Source organism: Colletotrichum abscissum (genome assembly GCF_030869225.1).
Source record: "Colletotrichum abscissum strain IMI 504890 chromosome Unknown Scaffold_1.1, whole genome shotgun sequence".
Classification (NCBI taxonomy): Eukaryota; Fungi; Ascomycota; class Sordariomycetes; order Glomerellales; family Glomerellaceae; genus Colletotrichum; species Colletotrichum abscissum.
This window is the reverse complement of record NW_026849987.1, coordinates 1,842,454-1,861,680: the sequence shown is the minus strand read 5'-3', so window position 1 is coordinate 1,861,680 and position 19,227 is coordinate 1,842,454. Positions and strand designations below refer to the sequence as shown.

The 19,227-nt window shown below is 46.6% G+C and overlaps 7 protein-coding genes across 7 annotated transcripts; all 7 read right to left on the bottom strand.

Moving 5' to 3' along the window:
* Positions 1–1,178: 1,178 nt before the first annotated feature.
* On the bottom strand, positions 1,179–2,622 carry CABS01_00586 (alpha-galactosidase; the record flags this gene model as incomplete). Its single annotated transcript, XM_060533967.1, has 3 exons — positions 1,179–1,638; positions 1,756–2,242; positions 2,310–2,622. The coding sequence occupies 3 exons, from the start codon at positions 2,620–2,622 to the stop codon at positions 1,179–1,181; spliced, it is 1,260 nt and encodes a 419-aa protein (XP_060406481.1).
* A 1,128-nt stretch (positions 2,623–3,750) lies between these two features.
* Positions 3,751–5,700, bottom strand: CABS01_00585 (uncharacterized protein; the record flags this gene model as incomplete). The annotated part of the gene is made up of 1 exon (XM_060533966.1): positions 3,751–5,700. One exon carries the CDS (start codon positions 5,698–5,700, stop codon positions 3,751–3,753), a length of 1,950 nt encoding a protein of 649 aa, XP_060406480.1.
* Positions 5,701–6,942: 1,242 nt separating this feature from the next.
* On the bottom strand, positions 6,943–9,093 carry CABS01_00584 (MFS transporter, SP family, general alpha glucoside:H+ symporter; the record flags this gene model as incomplete). Its single annotated transcript, XM_060533965.1, has 6 exons — positions 6,943–7,019; positions 7,117–7,287; positions 7,427–7,889; positions 7,996–8,421; positions 8,489–8,788; positions 8,878–9,093. The coding sequence occupies 6 exons, from the start codon at positions 9,091–9,093 to the stop codon at positions 6,943–6,945; spliced, it is 1,653 nt and encodes a 550-aa protein (XP_060406479.1).
* Positions 9,094–12,268: 3,175 nt separating this feature from the next.
* Positions 12,269–15,068, bottom strand: CABS01_00583 (uncharacterized protein; the record flags this gene model as incomplete). The annotated part of the gene is made up of 4 exons (XM_060533964.1): positions 12,269–13,567; positions 13,642–13,905; positions 13,972–14,907; positions 14,976–15,068. 4 exons carry the CDS (start codon positions 15,066–15,068, stop codon positions 12,269–12,271), a joined length of 2,592 nt encoding a protein of 863 aa, XP_060406478.1.
* Positions 15,069–15,169: 101 nt separating this feature from the next.
* Positions 15,170–15,670, bottom strand: CABS01_00582 (zinc finger protein MSN2/4; the record flags this gene model as incomplete). Its single annotated transcript, XM_060533963.1, has 2 exons — positions 15,170–15,302; positions 15,486–15,670. The coding sequence occupies 2 exons, from the start codon at positions 15,668–15,670 to the stop codon at positions 15,170–15,172; spliced, it is 318 nt and encodes a 105-aa protein (XP_060406477.1).
* Positions 15,671–16,025: 355 nt separating this feature from the next.
* CABS01_00581 (uncharacterized protein) lies at positions 16,026–17,141 on the bottom strand (the record flags this gene model as incomplete). Its single annotated transcript, XM_060533962.1, has 3 exons — positions 16,026–16,048; positions 16,241–16,449; positions 16,603–17,141. 3 exons carry the CDS (start codon positions 17,139–17,141, stop codon positions 16,026–16,028), a joined length of 771 nt encoding a protein of 256 aa, XP_060406476.1.
* Positions 17,142–17,433: 292 nt separating this feature from the next.
* On the bottom strand, positions 17,434–17,832 carry CABS01_00580 (uncharacterized protein; the record flags this gene model as incomplete). Its single annotated transcript, XM_060533961.1, has 1 exon — positions 17,434–17,832. One exon carries the CDS (start codon positions 17,830–17,832, stop codon positions 17,434–17,436), a length of 399 nt encoding a protein of 132 aa, XP_060406475.1.
* Between the last annotated feature and the right edge of the window lie 1,395 nt (positions 17,833–19,227).

The window sequence follows — 19,227 nt, the reverse complement described above, 5'->3', positions numbered from 1 at the left end:
GATGCCCGACATTTATACTCGGATGCATCCTTTGTTGCTTGGGGATCAATGGTTTGAAAAGGCAAACAGCAGCGCCACCGTATTACTACGGGCAGAGCAAGTGCATTAAGCTCAACATTCTACTCTGTAAGATTCCAACGAGCAAATTGATAACGCTAGGACAAAGACCATGCTGTGCAATTCTTAGGTTTCACATAAAACGATGAAATATCACGATAGATCCTTGAAACAATCAGGCCTGGTGTCATTCTATTTGAAGACTTGGTTTTCGGGTGTCATCTCACGGTCCACGTAATCGTAGCTGATTCTCTAAGACCCGAAGACATGAAGCAAGAATCTGGATGCCACTTTAGTGTTGGTAGAATGAAGAGCGAGGACACGAACTGCAGTGGAAATGAGATTGATCCCTACAGTAGCCAAGTGGTAACTAGCCTCGACCTCCTGGATGCCGTTTCTTATTGACCAGAAGTGGTTGGAGGCGCTGTTGAATGAGGTTTGTGGCACGAGCAGGATCCTGACCCATGCACGATTCAGCATGCCCCAAGACAAAGGACGTGTACTTGCGTAAGTGCTGGATGATATCCTGTGGTAGCTTGTAGTATTCTATGAGGGATGCTTCGCAGCCTGAGGATCGTCTAGCTGGCATCATCTAAAGTTTAAACTCCAGACCCTCGCTGGCTAAAGTTACGATGTAGAAAGCCATCATGATCGTACGGCTTAAGGTAGTGTAATCTATTTGGCGCCAGGCCTGAACAGTTTGAAATAAATGGAATGAGTCAAGACTGTTAGAAGTTCGAAGCCGAGGTCATGTTTCTTGCCCATCTTTCTGCACTACAAGCAGTCCTTTATAGGAAGAAGACTGAGTTCACTCAAACACAAGATGGTTCTAAGCCCCTCCTTAACGCATTCGCCTTTGCCCAAAGGCATCGACCACTCTATCGCTCAATCTTCAAAATGCGCGCGCAAGGTTCATCTGGGAGCTGCAAGCACACCGTGCTGTCCGCACCGGCCAATTCCACCTTCGTTGTGAACCTGGTCGGATATAGTACACTGACCCTGCTGTCTTTGTATGTTCTCAACCCCTTGCCAAGCGAGATAGTCATTTCAGTCGGTCCATCTCGTGTCCAGACAGCGAGGTAGGTAGTCTTGCCGTCTGCAGACGTCAAAGCAAGGGCCACCTAGTCGTCGTGCCATTTGGGCAGACCCAAGGGCCACGTGGGATGCGCGTGACGCAGGTCTCCTCGCATACTCTCGTAGACTTCCAAGCCCTCTTTGACAATGGCCAGTCGATTGTCGCTGAGAAGGTCGACGTGGCCCATCATGCTATTGACGAAGCTCAAGGCGTTGAGCTTATCACTGCATCCTGGCTGAGGGTAGGCCCAGCTAGCACTCTGCTCCGGAGTCACAGCCGTGGGACATGCGGCTGCGATAGCAGCGTAGAGCTTTGGATCTTGCTGGTTGCTCGTAGATTGGATTGAGTGAACGGCTAGCATGGCGTAGTCTAGACGGTTCGCCCCTCCAGAGCATGTCTCAATGAGGACGCCGGGATAGTTGTCCAGAAGTGCCCTTATCCAGCCTAGATAGGCGCGCTGGTGCTCGAGATGGGCGGCGCCTGCAGTGCCTTGGGTTATGTATGACCTTGTTCATCCAGACTATGACTTCGGGGTGGCGGTAGTCAAGTGTCCATCGTCGTTTCTCCACCACACGGTGACCGTCCTCCTGGAAAAAGGCCTCATTGGGCAGTTGGCTGCCTACAGGGCTACGGACGCCGACCACCTCTGGCTCGAGCCATAGGCCGGGATCAGTCCTTTGTTTCGGATCTCGCCCATGAGCTTCATGAAGCCTGACGGGAAGCGCTTGGTCGACGGCTCCCAGAGGCCCACATCGTCCCACCAGTTGCCGTCGTCGGCGTACCAACCAGCGTCTATCACAAAATACTCGGCACCGAGCTGCCCGACTGGTTCCAGCAGCGCGCAGACCTTGTTTCCGTCTGGATCTCCCATGAAGCAGTTCATGTAATCATCGAAGATGATTGGCATCCTTTCCATGTCGTTGTGTGGCCTTCGAATCTGCCTTCTATAGTCGATTATGGCCGCAAACGCTGCCTGTTCGTCGCCCTGAACGCGACAACAGGCAATTGGAACAGTTGTAAAGGACTGCCCGGAGGACAATCGTTTCTTCCAACCGTGGCTCCTCAGCATTGGACCACCGGCGGCGAGATAGATGCTATCTTTAAAGTCGCCTAAGTCCTATCTCCACGATCCGTTGTTTTCGATTTGCCACATCCTTGTTTGTGGCATTGTCGCTACACTCGACAATCAGCGTCTCGTTAGAGCCGTCGTCGCTTTTAATGATTCTATGGCTCTGGTACCGCAGTCGGTCAGAAAGAGTGGTACCAATGAGCGTCTTGGCCGTCTTGATGTCACCACTGCCTTCACCGCTCATACGAATGCTGACAAGTGGGAGCTTGGAAAATTCAAAATTGGGCGAAGAATGCGGAGATGGCTCCACGGTGGGTGGCAAGATACGATCCAGGCAGATGACGCCGGCGTTGTTGACCAAAAAGTCAATTTTAAGAGCATCAGTATACCATTGAATTGTCCCTGTCTGCTTCTCACCCATCTTCGGCTTTTGGGCAAAGTCTCAGTAGAATTGGTCTGCTGTGTGGTGTGGTGTCGCGTTGTGCCACGAAGGAATAAGGCAGTGTGAACACAACAGATGATTGCGGCATTTGGATTGAGAAGCGATTACTATGTATTTTACATTTAGCAAGCCTTTTTCGATGATTCTTCATGTTGCTTAACTTATGAACTGTGGCAAGTAGCGCCTGCTTGATGAGATATCACAGGCACTCCAATCTGTGTGGTGTAACAAACACTGCGCCAGAGGCGCGTATGGTCACAAATTGCATTGAGCGGCCGATCGAGAGTCATTCACCGAGCAGCGGGGACGGGGCCCCGATTAGCCCCACCTCCACCCCCACGCCCGGGCCCGAAAGTCGGGCGGGCGCCCGCTGCTGTGGAGAGGAACAGCACAGCACTGGTGGCAGCGTTCTGCAGCTTGCCGCATCGATCGATCCTCTTAACGTAATTTGTATTAATGAACTCCAAGGTAATCGCCACGAGCTATCTTTCTTCACGTCAGGTCAGTACCCAAGGCGCCCATTACCTCACGGGTACGGGGGCTGAAGGTAGGTGGGGGTGGGGGTTAAGTCAGTGAATCCATGATCGTCACCATTCTTATCTTGCATACACAATCTGGCAAGAATTTCATGTCTGTCCCCAAACTAGTTCTATCCGAAGGTCTCCCTAGTAGTCAAGCCCCTTTGACACAGTCCCCTCTGTGAGCTTGAGGGCCGATGCCTGCTTCTGCATGTGGTTTCAAATAGCTTTCATCTTCAGCTCCAGATCGCTCAAACACTACCTGTAGGGAATTTGTGCAGCTTATTTACTTTTTAGTGGTGGGCTCATTGTGACCATGATGCCATGTTTAAAACCAATCTAATCAATATGCCGATACTTCGAACTTGAACATCAATGGATGAATTTTCACCTTGGTCATTTGCTTTGACTCCGTGATATAACACATATGTTCCGTGTGAGCCCACATGCAGAACCTATCGCGAGAGTCATCGCCAGCTTCTAGATCATCACGATAGGCTGGTGGAACAATTTCATTTTGTAGTGGCTTCGCCGAATTGAGTTGAAATTCTTTGATCCTGACGGACAACTAACTTCTATCATCATCATCCTACTTCATCTTGAGCCTTGGCGTCCAGACTCGCATGGCGCCGTTGCCTCCACGGTTTGCGCGTAGAAAATACGGAATGGCTGTCAACTGCAGTGACTCGACATCATATTCCCACGCCTTAGGACCGTAGAGCCGACTCCGCTCACCCGTGACAACGCCCACGCGAGCTAGCTTCCGGCCTGTGACCTGGAGGGGGACAACATCATGAGTGGTTGCAATAGATACGGGCGATCCCTCCTGAGGTGCTCGCTCATCTTCCAAGGCGATGTGGTCAATGTCTACGGCCTCGTTGTCGACATCCTCCAGACAATACACGAACGGCCCCCGACGGATGCAGACCGCGTCCTTGCCCGTCTTAGGGTGCGCGTACAGCCGGTAAGCCGGTGTTGGAAGCGAGAGACGAGCCTCAGTGTCTTCCAGGACGTCGGTGATGTGTAGATATCCCTGGTTGAGCTCGCCTTCCATAGAGCATGTGTACCCTTGGTCTTGCACCCAGTCAGGAATCCGCAGCGCCAGCCTGGCAGCACCTTCAACGCGAATAGTTACCTCGCCGGACCAAGGCATCTCGGTTATGACGGATAGCTTGACCCCTTTGCCTCCCAGCGTCAGTTCTACCTCACTCTGGACGTACATATGGACGGCAACAAGGTCCTCAGCATCATCGGTGGAGTAGAGAAGTGAACCCAGCGATCCGACGAGCTTAGCCACATTGGGTGGGCAGCAGGCGACGCCAAACCATCGCTCGCGATCTTTGAACTGTCCGGTTTTGGTTCGTAAGACGTTTTGATAGTAGAAGGCCTCACCGTCGGAGCTGATGGCGCCGAGAAAGCCGTTGTATAGGCAGTTCTCCATGACATCCGCGTACTCTGAGTTGAGCTCCATCTGGAGCATTCGCTGACACCACATAATGAGAGCAAAAGCTGCGCAAGTCTCGCCGTAGCATCCCTCCATCTCTAGGTCGTTGAGAACAAAGGCTTCGCCGAAGCCCTCGTTTTGGCGGTACGAGCCAATGGCGCCTGTAACGTACATCTTGCAGTCTACCATGTTCCTCCAGAGCCGCTGAAGCGCCTGCTTGCACTCGGCCACATCAGGATCCGACGCGGCCTCGACGCGAATAAGGTCGGTGACGGCCGTGTAGTAGTACATAGCGCGCACGGCATGTCCTTTGATCTCGGACTGCTCGCGTATAGGTCGGTCAGCCTGGTTGTAGGCATAATCTCTAGGGCCATGAAACCACCCTTTGACCTCGCTGCCCAGACCATCGTACGGATCGGCACCGCGTGCAAAGGCTTCGTGGTCAAAATATGTCTCGCCATTGTCGTCTTGTGTGCCTCGCTCCAGGATGAAGTACTTGGCGAGCTTCAGAGCCAAGGGGTCGCCAGTCATATCGTAAAGGCGAAGCAACCCTAGCTCGATTTCCTGGTGACCGGGATATCCGCGCTTTTTGCCCTCCTCGCGGCCAAATACCGAGTCGATGTGATGCATGGATTTAGTTGCTACTTCCAGAAGGCGTCCGCTTTTGGTGAGAGTCTCGTAGGCTACGGTCGCCTCGTATAGATGTCCAAGGCAGTAAAGCTCGTGGAGGTCGCGCAGGTTGGTCCAGCGATTCTCGAGGCCACGGACCGTGTAGAAAGAGTTGATATAGCCGTCCGGATGCTGGGCATTGCGAATCATGTCGACAGTCTCCTCCACAACCCGTAGCATATCTTCGTTCGGGTGGATGAGTAGAAAGTTACAGGCTGCCTCCGTGGTTTTGTAGATATCGCTGTCCCAAAAGGCGTGGGGCTGCGGTTGGTGGCCTTTCTTCCATGTGAGGCAATCCCAGTGGCCCTCGGTCTTTTGCGCCTTGATGATAGAAGGCACCGTGGACTCGCGGACACATCGCTGGAATTTGGCCCAGAATGGTGATGTCACGCGGGCACTCTGAAATGATACGCTACTGAGCGGCATGCTGGCGGACGGCGGAAGAGAAACTCTGCGTTTCAGGTCCTGTGACTGGATACTTGTTCGAGATGGGAATTCAGTTTCGGAATGGGCAAGGTCAGCTAAGATGTGAGAAAGCAGAGGGGAGCGTCAATGCTTAAGAAGCCTGGGGATAATAAAGAGAACATGTTCACACATTCTCAATTATTGAGCCTTCAATTCTGGAAGGCCTGTGGCCATTTGAAGGAACGAGTCAGACCTGGATGCGGTTGGCGGCACAGGATACGCGCAGGGTTCATAAGAGGGGCCCCAGTTTGGTCCAGTGTTGAGCGAGGTTTATTCAGGCTCATGCTACGCACGCTAGAGGTTATCTGTTCTCGGGTAGTCCTACTAGCATACTCTTGTAAGCTGTAAATCCGATGGCGTTGAAAATACCGGCCTAATGCAAAGTATAGAAACGCGGATTTGAGAGAGAACCCCTCTCCCCCACAGTCTTCCGAACAAACAAACAGTGGACCTACTACATGGTAACCTGACCGAAATCCCATTCCTATTGGCGTGCTAAAGAGTAAAGACTACTTCATCCCCCCCCCCCCCTTGCCCCTCTTGCCCCTGCCCCTCTCTGTCCCTCCCCCACCTCAATCCCGTGGACGGCTCCGCTCCAGCTATCAACGGAATCACTTCTCTTGTGTACCATCTATCTTGCGCTAAGCCCCAAAGAATGTCATTCGCGAAGGGGTGACCCATTTTCACATAGCGATTCGACGATCTCACCTCGTATTCCAAGATCCCACATTGGACTAAACGCCAATTTAATGAAGGCCACACGTAGTTTGTCGGTAAATACCAGCTTAGACATGACACGAGATCTTCAATCAGCCTCATTCTTCTGCGCAGCACCGTCTACGGAGACTTGAAAAGCGCACAGGCACGTATGTGCATGTAGTGTATGGCGTCACGAGGTCAGATGGCCAAAAAAGTAATAGCGTACAGATAATGTTTTCAGAATTGCGGCATATTTCTGTATCTGAATAAAATAGATGGAGGAACAGCTTTGTAATAGGCTCCGTGTTTACATAGTGTTAAGCTTTGGTGTGAGCTACCTATGTTTACCTATACCCTATCCAATGGCATATGTACGCATAACACGTCCTTTCTCCTTCAGATAGTGAGTACCAAAGACCTTTGACTGCTGTCGTCCTTTTCATATTCCAAGCTCTTCAGCACATGTTACAACAAGTGTGGCTTCACGTCCTGTCTGGCGGATTCTTAAGCATTCTCGATCGTGGTGGTGGTGACAATATCGTGTTTTTCTTTCGATATGTGACGATCGTTGTCGGCAAACTCTGTAAACAAGATTATTAATACACTTGATAATCGAAGAAGACCTCAAATGAGTAGATAAGAAGGTATTAAGGCTTCCAAGAATAGGAGCAGACTTACGGTCGACATTGGTATACTTCCACTTGCGAGCGGGCACTTTATTGTCAAACAGTAGATCGATCTCACCAAAGGGGCGGTCTTTGGTCTCGGGCAAACGGAACCAGCACCATATATTGCAAAGGAGATTAGTGCCGGCGTAGAAGAGAGCAGCCTTGGCGCCCCAATTCCAATCTGACATTCACGTCAGCCTTTCCGAACTTTCTGTTTGTGCGGTGTCTTGAGAGTCACGAACGGAGATCCGCGAAGACAATTGATGGACAAAAGAAGATATGAGCAGAGAGAGAATGAGAAAAAATGAAACACTTCCTACCATCAGGGGAAATCATTCGTGGGGTGATGATGTTGTTGACGATACCCGTGCAGACATATGAGAAGCGGCCAATGGTGATGGTTTTGTAACGTAGCTTGCCAGAAGGCGTCTCGGCCACAATTGGGTAGGCGACAGGGCCAATGGTGATGACGTTCACGAGCTGGCATGCAATCATGACAATGCCTATGGCGAGACGGGCCGCGGAAGAGTGGGCAAAACCCAAGCCACCGATAACGATGAGTGAGAAGAACATGAACGTTAAGCCGCTCATGTAGATAGTCGCGCGACCAAAATGGGGGAAGAGCAACCAGCAGATGAAGCCACCGATGATGAAGCAGGCGTTGAGCGAGATGTTAAGATCAAATGACTGCTCGACGCTGAAGCCGGCAGATTGAAGAAACAGGATAGCAAAGCCCTGGATGGCGTTGCCACACAGAATTTGCGCACACCAAACGACGATGTTCTAGTGACAGAATATTAGCGAACTCTGCCAATTGAACCGCCCATAGCATACTACAAGTACGCATATCACACCGCAGTAATGGTGGCAAAAGTGGGAAAATACTCACGATCTCAGTGCGGCGTAGATTAGTGCCCTTGAAGCAGTCGATGAAGTTTGCGTTTTCCGTTTCTGCGTGCTCTAGCTCGGTTGTGTAGCGGATGTAAGCCAGGGTAATCTCGACCTCATGATCGTTGTTTCCGTGGGCATTGCGTAGACGGTGTAAGCTCTTGCGAGCTTCCTCAATGTTTCCTCGGCGTACCGCATTCCAGGGCGACTCAGGCGCGAAATAGGCGGCAATGAAGAGAGGCAACGGCCAGATCCATTGGAGCGAGATGGGCAGCCGCCAGCCCCAGTCACCAGGAACGGTAAGGACGACACGAAGGATTCCGGCCGAGATAGTGAGACCGAAACCCCAGCACATGCAGACCCATGCAGTGACGTATGGCCGTAGAACCGTCGGTACAAGCTCGGAGGCGTACGTTGTGCTGAGCGTCTGTATACGATGTGAGTTTTTTCAGGACTACTTCATTCGGCAACAAAGTGAGGGTCACGTCACTTACCTGAAAAACACCCCAAGGGATGCCGCAAGCAAATTGACCAATGGCAAGCATCGTCAGACTGGTAGAGAAGAAAGGGATGAAGATAGCAAGTGCCATGATAACCATGAAAAACATGAGCGTTTTGCGCGATCCGAATCTGTCTTGTGCCCAAGCGTTGATGACAAGACCGAGTAGCTGGGAGACCGCGGATGAATTGGACAGGCCTGTCTGCCACTGAGTCGGGATGAGATTCTTGCCTTCTTTTTCACTGTATGTGCCGAATCGAGCCTGGAATTGCGCCTGTCCATAGAATGAGCTCATCTAGGGAGGAGCGTGTACGTCAGTCAAGCCCACGACAACATGGAGAAGAGGAATGGTGGGGGGAGAAGTTGTTCGTAAGGAATAATTACCATGTTGCCGTCAAAACCCTCCATGATCAAGGCGACAGACAGAAGCATGGCCCAGAACATGGCAGCCTTGTATTTCTTGAGAGCCTCGCGAACTTTTAGCTGCGCGTCGGCATCGTTGCTAGCCTTGGCGTCCTCAACCATTTTCTTAAATTCAGGGCTGACAATGTCGGTCTTGTCAAGATGCCCTCGGGCCACCGTGACATTAGATGCTGCCATGATGGTTGATACTGGCCTGCGAGAGGCTAGGAAGTGGAGGCGAGTTGAAGTCAGTTGCAATATCGAGCCTTGTCGAGACGATGGCTCTTCAAAGGGATTAAAGGGTCCAGTCCGAGTAAGGGGCTGGGCGACGAGGTTCTCAGCTAGCCTTATACTCCTGCCTCATTCGCACGCGACGTCCCCAAGTCCCAGTGCGTTATGTACGCGTGGGATTGCTGAAGAGAGAGCCACGCGAATTGAGAAAGTACATTTCTACCATGTACATATGGCGTGTATGTGTGCTTCAGGATCAACATGCTATTCAGCCCTCCACCCCCACATTCTCCGGCTGGCAAGTGAGAGTAATAGCTTCATTTTAGGCTGATCCGTATTCTTCAACCATTGACGGCTTGAATCATACTACCCGTGTGATGAGGAACACTACAGGGCGCCTCAATAAGCCTGATGGTGGAGCTTTTTTTGCATGGTGAGCTTAAAGGTTGATATCCGGGTTAGCGCTGGGCTCAGCAGTAGAGAGACAATTCATGCGAACATCAGCCTGCGTCGCGTGGAAAGACACAAGTGGGAACCCAGGACGGGGTACCTACAATGCCAGGGATTGGGCGCAAGGGTGTTAGACTCCACCTCCACAAATTGTTCCTAGCTCTATCCTCGTCACTTGCAAGGAATCCTGGGGAATGAAGACTCACTAGCTTCCAGTATGAGGGGACCCCGCCATTGAGGCTTGTTGGAGCAGATAATCGAACGACTAACTGGTCATGTACCTAGAGCCAACGTGGCTAGTTTTGAATGCCTCAACGCTTCCGCAATAAGAAGTTGAAAGGAGAAAGGTCCAATTCCAAAATTCTTCTGAATAATGTTACATAATTAGCGCGGTAGGCTGCCCTAAGACTCCGACGAATCGGCTTAACGGGGGTAAGTCGGAACACCCCCATTCGGCTACCCCCCCCATTCGGCCACCCTAAAAATCCCTCCTAGCCCCCCTAATTAAAATCCTACCCTTAATTTATAAACTACTATAATAATTATAATTATTATCTAAATAAATTTCTTTTTAGTATATATATTCTTTATTATATTATAATATTATATATTAAAAATAAAGTTATTCGAGCGCTTAAAATAATTAAAAATAGTACCTTAATTAAGAAGGCCTCGATTAAGTTTAGTATTTTAAGGAGTATATTTCGGAATTATTAACAAGGTTAATAAGCTAAAATAATTACTTTTACTAATTAATAAAAGCTTCTTTTTTAATAAGAAAATAGGCTAGCTAAATAAGTTCGTATTTAATATACTCTAAGAGTTATATTAACTTATAAATAAGTTAAAGAATTCGCTAAGTAAGTTTTATAAACTTAGGGGGATAATTATCCTCTTAAAAAGAGATAGATAGATATTTTTTTTAAAATAGAACCTATTTATTAAAGTTTAGAAAAGTCGTTTTATAAATTTAAAGCGTATTAATAGAGTATTTACTAAGGTAATTAGGCCCTAGTTCTAATTACTTAATATCCTAGAGATTAAAAATATTAAATAGGTTAATAAATATAATATAAATAAGATTAGTATTTTTAAGGGTAAGGGATTTAATAAGTTAGTTTTAAATATAGCTAAGACTAACGTAGTATAGAAAAAAGAGCCTAAATCGCGTTTTTAGATCTTTATTATTAAGTATATTTTTATTAATAATAAAGTTATTAAATTATTACTAATTTATAAAAGAAAGTCGGTTTAATAATAGTAGTTCCCTCTTAATTTTAAAAATCTTAATAATTAGGAGTTTATAATAATAAATAATAAGTAGATTATAGATTAGATTACCCTTATATAATTAAGGGTAGTCTTTTTATTATAGACTAAGCCCCCCCTAACTAGGGGACTTAACCTATAGCTAGAGCCTCGATTATTAATTCTAAATAAGTATAGGAGTTATATAATAATAAAATTTATATAGGAGTACTATATTAATAACGTTTACTTATTATTTTTATTATTATATACCTCTTATATCCTCTAACTATTAAATATAGCTATTTTTAGTCTTATTAAAACTTATTATAAAAAAGAGCTTAGTAAGGAGGATATAATAAATAATTTTACTATTATTAAAAAGTAATACTTCTTAACCTATTATATTATTACTTATTTATTTAGTTTAATAAGGAATAATATATAAAGTAGTTAGAGAGTAACTAGTTTATAACTATTTAATATAACTATACTTTTTAATAATCTTATAATATTATCTAGCCTAGCTATACTATTAAATAATATTACTAATACTAAGTAAATAACTATTAATATTATTAAAGTCGTTAACTAGACCTTTATAGTATTTATTATTAACTAGTTAATTCTTAAAAAAGCTAGTAATCTTTATAAGTAACTAAAGCTATTTATAGAGCTTAGGCCTAATTATAATACTTAACGTTTACTTTTTTATAAAGTTAAAAAAGTTTTTAATAAAAAGTCCTTCTTATTAACCTTATTTTAATAATAAGTTCGAGTTCTAAAAACTAAAGTTAAGTATATAGTTTTTTAAAAAAAAAGAGTATTTAAATAGACCTAAATACTAAGTTTACTAATATTAAGGATATAAAAAGAGCTTAAAAAGACGCTAACGAGCGTTTAATTAGTCTTAGTTAAACTATAGAGGTCGAATTACTTAGTAAGGGTAATAACTATATTATAGTAGTAGTAAAAGGTAGTTAATTAATTAACTATAGTTAGTAGCGATATGCCTAGACCTACTTTTAATAGGGTGGCCGAATGGGGGGGGTGGCCGAATGGGGGTGTTCCGACTTAGCTAACGGGATCTCCATATATCCACTCTATAAAAGACCAGACGGAAATGTGTGGGGAATCGCAGGATGATGGGTCGTGGTTAAAAGATTTGCGGTCTTATAGCTCGATTCGAACCGTTGCTAGAACGTCACAAAATGACTAGCATGGTTCTGTAAGCTAACATTGTCCTCGATGCATAGAACGCGAGAAGCGATATTATATTTTTTGGGCCGGATGGGTTCGGCAAAGCACACCTAGGTACACAGTACTTACATGCGGTGCTCAAGACACTATAAGCTGACGTGTTTGGTCATCACTTGGTTCTGGCTTTGCCAAGCACAAGAGAGTCTAAGAAGTGAAACAAAATTCGCTGATGAAAGAAACTCCATTACGATTCTTCGGTAGTAGTACATTTAGTGTTGACTGAGATCACATCCAGTTGAGCCGCATAACCCGCTGATATGGTCCAGAACATGGGCTGCTCATTCAAGATCCTTGATGCCTCTTCTAGAATCTGGGCGGGACCCTCCTCGGAGCACAAATCATCAACGCCTTCGAGAAAGAGCTGAGTATTACCGCCATATCGGATGAAATATTGCACAAACTCATCGTCCAGAGGGCGATCAAGCTGTAGCATGCGTGGCATGCGACGCTTTGTCAAGGATACTTCGCAGCGTGTGGATGCAGAACGACGCTTTTGTGAAGGATTCGTGTTTATGCTGGAGTTGCCAGACGCCGGTGACGATGTGTCAGATGAACCTGTGCAAGGGGATGGGCCGGTAGTCGAAGGAGTCTCGTCGGAGGGAAATCGCTCCGTGTGTTGACTGCAGGTCAAGCTGGAGCAAGTGTGTTCACGTCGGGGACCGAACTTTCCGAAAGCCCAGAGGGTCAACGCTGCCAGAAAGACTGCGAATGGTTCGATGATGGGGTGTGAGGAGAATCGCCTGACGTGCCATAGGATGGCACCAGCGTGGATGACAACTAGGCGGGCTTTGTGCCTGTCCTCTCGAACCCAGGAGAGAATCGTAGTATGCCATGTAGTCCGATCTTCTGATGATGCGTATATCGAATGGGGTAGGCTGTCGATGGAAGCACTAGTTGCGTTTGTCTGAGCGCACCGCAGGAGGGCCTCGACAGGTGCCAGTATGAGTAAGCGGGAAAGGTGCAGATGTAGGATTGATGGACTCTCAAACATGGACTGCTGTGCTATGAAGCCAACAGCGTCCCAATGAAGAAGGTCCAGACAGTCGCAGGTGTAGTCCCTCCACTCAGCGTACTCGGGTATGGATCCTAGGTATTGTTGCTGCTGCGCCTCTCTTCCGCCTATTCTGTGACTGTAGGTAATATTGAGGTGTACTGCTTCACCGAAATACTGTCCTATATCCCATTTCCGCCTAAGTAGCATATGTATTATGATAACGACGCCTAGTTGATTCTCAGGTTGCGGAGAGTTCTGGCTGCTCCAGAGCTTGCCGAATGAATCTCGCACGCTTGGTCTGAGAGACTCCTCCGACAGAATTGCGTCCACTCCACTCCTCGTGGTCGTATGAGACGCGAGTGCTTTGAACCAGCTTTGAGCGGAGTCCGCGTCCCACAAACCTTCTGCGCTAGGCATTTTGAGCGCCAGTTTGCCAGACGGTATACTTGGAGGACGGTTCGCAGCTAACGAAAGCCAAGCATCTAGAAGCTTTGAAGTCATATGTGTCAGTCATTTCCGGCCTAACAAACGGTGACAACAGCAGATATTCTCGCTATTCTTACCCATATGAAAAGTCCGCTTCGACGTCTTGTTTCACGAAAGCGCCATGCCAGCCACACTTGCTCCACGCTCTGGCCTTCGAGATAGTGCCCGATCTTGTCATCCTCTTCAAGGAGCTGTAGTTGAAGACAGGAATTGTATACGAGAGATATGGCGCTATAGCCACATTTGACCAGCGAGTTATTATGGCTTTGGCACATGCCCACGACAGCGAGCGTTCGGGCCTGGATGTAAGGAAGACAGTCTTGTACGCGACCAAAATCTAGCTGTTAAAGCAATTTTATGTCAGCCGCGGCGTGAAGTTAGCGGACTATGGAATGTGAAAGGCCTACCTCACGTATCAGTAGGTCGTGTAAAGCGCCACAGAGTTGCTCGCCGAAGTCGGTCAATTCTGTGAGACTCAGATAACGGGACCCAATGGCTGCAACCCCAATGCACAAACTCCAACCCCAAACGGGAATGCTGAGAAGGGAGTTGTCGACGAATGGGTGCAAGTGATGGAAATGTTCAAAGTACTGCGCAATAAGATACTCAAATGTGTCTCGGCCCAAAAGAACATCCAAATCTGCAGCAAACCTCTCAGGTAGCAAAGGTCTTCCGGCTCCTGATAGCAGCCTCGTTTGAATCTCCCGATACACGGAATCTGGAATAGTGAAGCGAGAACTTTTTTGCTGACTTTTTGCTCGATTGATTTCCTCCAGAAGCACCGTTGACCATGAAGCACCAGGATGAGAGTCATGCTCGGTTAAACCACGTCGCAGAACGGTAGCATGTCTTTCTTGAAAGCCCCTGTCGGCCTGCGACTGGCGAAACCCACGGCCATTAACATAGAGCTGTCTGTGGCTGGTCGTATCATGGCTTCTATCAAAGGCCGAAGTTTCTGTGGCGGTTGATCCATCACGCATGTATGTAATGAACGCTGACATCTGATCTTGATGATTCAGCAAGGATTCATCCAGATTTGTGACCAAGTTCGACCCTCCCGGGCTAGAGGTACTGTTTCCAGCAATGGAGCGAATGTCTGCTTGTGAGGTGACCATCATCTGAGATCGTCCAATGGAATCATTGCTCGGAGCGATATTTTGGGCTACGACTGGTTGATGAATTTGGGCGTGGCATACATTAACAGTCGGCTCCTCCCATGGCGCCGTATCGCAGTCCTGGAGGCTTGTATCCAACTCTATGCCCGCATCATTCTCAGTCTCGTGATTTGATTCAATGCCCTGGACGCAAGTACTTGCATTTCTGTCAAGGTTCGAATCCGTGCTCTGCTTTTCTGTCAGAGTACCTTGATCAAGGGACAGCCTTGACCTGGTTGAATATGGTTGGGGATTACCCAAGGAACCAATTCTTCGAGAGTAATACCTTTCGCCGCGTTGAAACGCTGGAAGCTCATCATCCAGTCGAGGGTGAGATTCTTCCTGACCATGATTAAGAGTTCCCATTGATACTGGAGTCTCGTCCCCGTAGCTTGTATATCTACGTTGAGGGGGGTTGTATTGACACTGGATACTCTTTTCCACGCAGCGATTACACGGAAAATCGCCAGAACACCTGACATGTGAAATGGCGCAGAACGAGCACGTTTTGAGGAGGGGAGATGAGGCTGTGGAGCCTCTCAAGCCCGGCCTTGGGCCAACGTGAAGCTGCTCGTGGCGTCGCGCTGCGTCTCTAGGAAATAAAATGTCAGGAATTAGGCCAACTTTTTCAAGGATTATAAGAACATGAATCGAATGCTTCTCGATGCCAATTGCACCTGTCGTGAAAATGGGCAAAACAATTTCAGGTGATAGGGCCTGGGAATACATGTATGGATAGCTGTCTGAAGAAAACAAGACAACGTTACCTGCGCGCGAACTTTCTCCCACAGTAGTTGCATTCGATGGGCTTTTCGGTAATATGAGTCTGCTTGTGACGCTTCAGATGGTCTCGTCTCATGAAGCTCCTACCGCATATGCTGCACACGTGCAATGCGGGTTCTGTCGCCGCAGGTGTCTCGACCGATTGAGAGGCCATAGGCAAGGATGACATGATGCTTTAGAAGGGAGATTCCTCGACAGATCTTTGTTATATACAAGGTAGATGTTTATGACTAATTATGACAGGTGAGCTTCATACAAGTGTCTGTCCGCTTGGTTGTGTTTAGGGAAGCTTTGGGCGACTGCGGAATCCAACATTCCCTAATGTTTATTTATGTGCTCGGCTGTGTGAGCCGATTGCCGCACCAATCCGCACGCGGCCACTTTGTCATCAACCCCGCGAATCATCTTAGCCAAAGAATGAATTTCAATGTTCGAGATCCACGACCTGCTGAAAAGTTCCTTCCTCTCATCTCGCCTACCAAGCGGCTACAGCCGCAGCCCCTGCACAAGGTGTTGGCGTTGGTCTACTTTCTCAACCAGTAGGTCCCTACGGATCAATGGCATTTACATCATGACCTCGCTACTAGCCGGGGCCTAAGCAATCCTTACGCCCCGATGTTGAGAAACGTCTCTCTTTTTCCCTAAAACTATTTAGTATTGCCCCTCTCAATGGCCTCTCGTCGCATAACCAAGTATACCGCTGAGGTCCACGTGTATGACAGATCCCGCAGCCCCTCACCCGTGATAGCATCAAAGTTCTCTGCAAACCCTGACTTCTCACACAGCTGTAAGAATCGCATGCTGATCTCATTGGTGGAATGGGCTCGGCCAGCATCACGCAAGCCAGATTCCACAAGATGAGTTGAGGGAGCCCAGATAGGGCCGCGCCAGTATCCGTCGCTCTCGTAATGAGGCGAGGTGATTTCCTCGGTGGCGAGACCCCACTCGCTTAGGTGCTTGAACACAATACTTGTGACCATCTTGTCAACGACTTCATCTAGTAGATGTCGCGCGGCGGCGAGAGGCATGAACTATGGAAGGGCGGCTGTTGTAAAGGTCTCGCCTGTTATAGCATTCTTGAGGAGGAAAGACTTGCCATACCATAATTCTTCGATGAGTGCATTGATCAAAAGACTTCTCATATTTGCCCACTTCTCGCACTCGTTTTCGTGTCGTAGGCGCCTAGCGACCTGTTCTAGGCAGCTGGCCTGGAGAAGAAGGGAAGCCGCGAGGTCAGGCCCGACGATCATTGGCGTGCTGTCGAACGCGGTGGAGTTATCCCACCCAGAGTCATTACCATGAGCCCAGAAAGGAAGACGCGAGGTGTTGCCTCTTCGCGTGTCCATCCAAAAGTCCGTCAGTCTGACAGTAGCATCGTAGAGGGGCTGCAGTTTGGCGTCACTCATGTCAGGAAACTGGGTGAGAAGCCTGGAAAGAGCCCACCCCTGGATGGGAGGCTTTGTGAACCCCCACTCGACATTCTGCCAGTCGACTGAGTCAGGGAGACGACCGTCTCGGGCTTGGTGGTCGAAGACGACGGTGAGCTGGTCGAGGCCGAGCTGCTGATCAAGGCAAGCTATAGCCAGCGCGTTGAAGCAGTGATCCCAGCTCCAAACTTTGTTCATCCAGAGCTTGGACATCAAGATAGCTTTCTTCGTGAATCTGTGTTCAGCGCGGACCATGGAGGTCCAGGTCACATAGCTAATAGCAAGTACTACGGCCTCTGTTGGCTTGCCCCCAACCCAAGGTCATAGGGCGACAACGAAGTCATCGAATGCCTTGGCCATCTTTTTTCATTCTCTCAAATGTGGTATTTTTGGCTTCCTCGAGTGCCAATTTGCACGAATTCCCTTTCCACGTCATTTGTGGCATGTTCTCACGCACACCGAGCTCGTGGATGATGAACTCCCACTGCGGGTCGTCATCTGTGACCTAGTGAATCTGGATACGGCGGTTGGTTCGGAAGGCGTTGGTCTGGCCATTAACAGTAGTCAAGTTTCCCTTGGTGGGAAGAAATCGGTAGCCAGGGAAGGTCTTGTACGTGACCTCAACGCCAGCTTTGAGCCCATCGTATGGTGGACGCTCGAAGACGTACATCCCCATATAGACACTGGGGTCTGATCGAACGTCGCTATCAAAGGCCAGAGGCACGTTTCCTCGGAGTCGAATGGAGCGCAGATCCTGAAATGTTGCCTCACAGACGATCTTACTCTCATAGCTCCATTGGATAGACGATACTGTGGCTTGGATGGTGGTTGGCGACGGCGAATCGTGGAATCCGGGAGGTTCATTTAGGCCAAGACCTCCGGGCAGAGGCCGGAGAGCAAACATGGGTACTGACAAAGCGACGCATTGAGATACGAGGTAAAGGTCGGTCTGTGGCGCGAGATTCAGGGGAGGCGCGAGTCGAGTAGTGCGGCTAAGGCTTAGAAATGACCCTCTACGACTCCAAGGCAGTACCTTTAGATCTGGCTAGAACGCAGTTGAGAGGGTTGCGGAATCGATTATATCAGAGCCCCAGCAGTAACTTGAAAAGAATTGATAACTATCAGTCGCTCCCAGGGAGGAAGAAGGAGTTTGTGATGGATGGGTGGTCTACTTAAACATCTCATACCGGAGGCATAGTAGTGTGACTGTTAGTATCCCTATTATAGGGTAGTTAGTTCGAACCGTAGTTAATAAAGAGATTAATTAAATTATATAAATATTTACGTAGTAAGTATAAAAAGGAGGTTCTAACCGTAAGTTAGGCTAACTATAATAATTATAAATAGGGCCCCTAATTAGCCCCTACGTAGTTAACTATATACCGTAATTAAATTAGACTTTTAATTTAATATTAACTTTCTTTTTTTTTATTAATTTAATTATTATAGTTAAAGGTATAATTTAACCTCGGGCCCGTTTATTAAGTCGTTTTTTTTTTCTTTTTTCTACTTTTTTTATATAACTTATCCCTCTATTTATATAATAACCTTTTTACTACTTATAAATTATTTTAATCCCTTCTTTAGTACTATTTTTATAAAAGCGTTTATAAAGTTATTTTTATTATTAATTTAATAGATCTTAAGTATTTTACGCTTTTTATATAATTACTTAAGGGTTATAATATTAATTATAAGCCTCTTTTTTTTTATTATTTTTAATTTAATAAGGTATTTATATAATAAGTAGGAATTAGTATAAATAACTATTAAAATAAATAGAAAGCTAAGTTAATTAGTAATTTTCCTTAGTATTATTAAAATTATAAAAGAGAGGTTAATATTATTAATTATATTATAAACCTCTAACGCTAGTATATTTTTTATTATTTACTTATTTTTAGTTAATAAATAATAAATTATATTATTATATATAATAAATTTGTTTTTACTTATACTCTTATTAACTAAGATAATAATATATTTTAATTATAAAATAAGGTCGTTATTATTCGTAAATAACTTATTAATAAAAATATAGAGCTTATTAATTATAAAGTTAATTAGGTAGTAAACGAGGCTTTAATTAAGATTTATTTACTATTATTTAAGCTACTTATTAAGTACCTCGACGTTTTATTTAGTTAGATCTATAGCCTACGTTACCTTAATATAATTAAAAATTACTTTAGGCTAATAAATACTTATAATATATACCCTTTATACGAGCTTAGTTTTATATTACTTTTTAATATTAGTTATATTTAGATTAATAAGGTTAATCTTTTTATTTTACCCC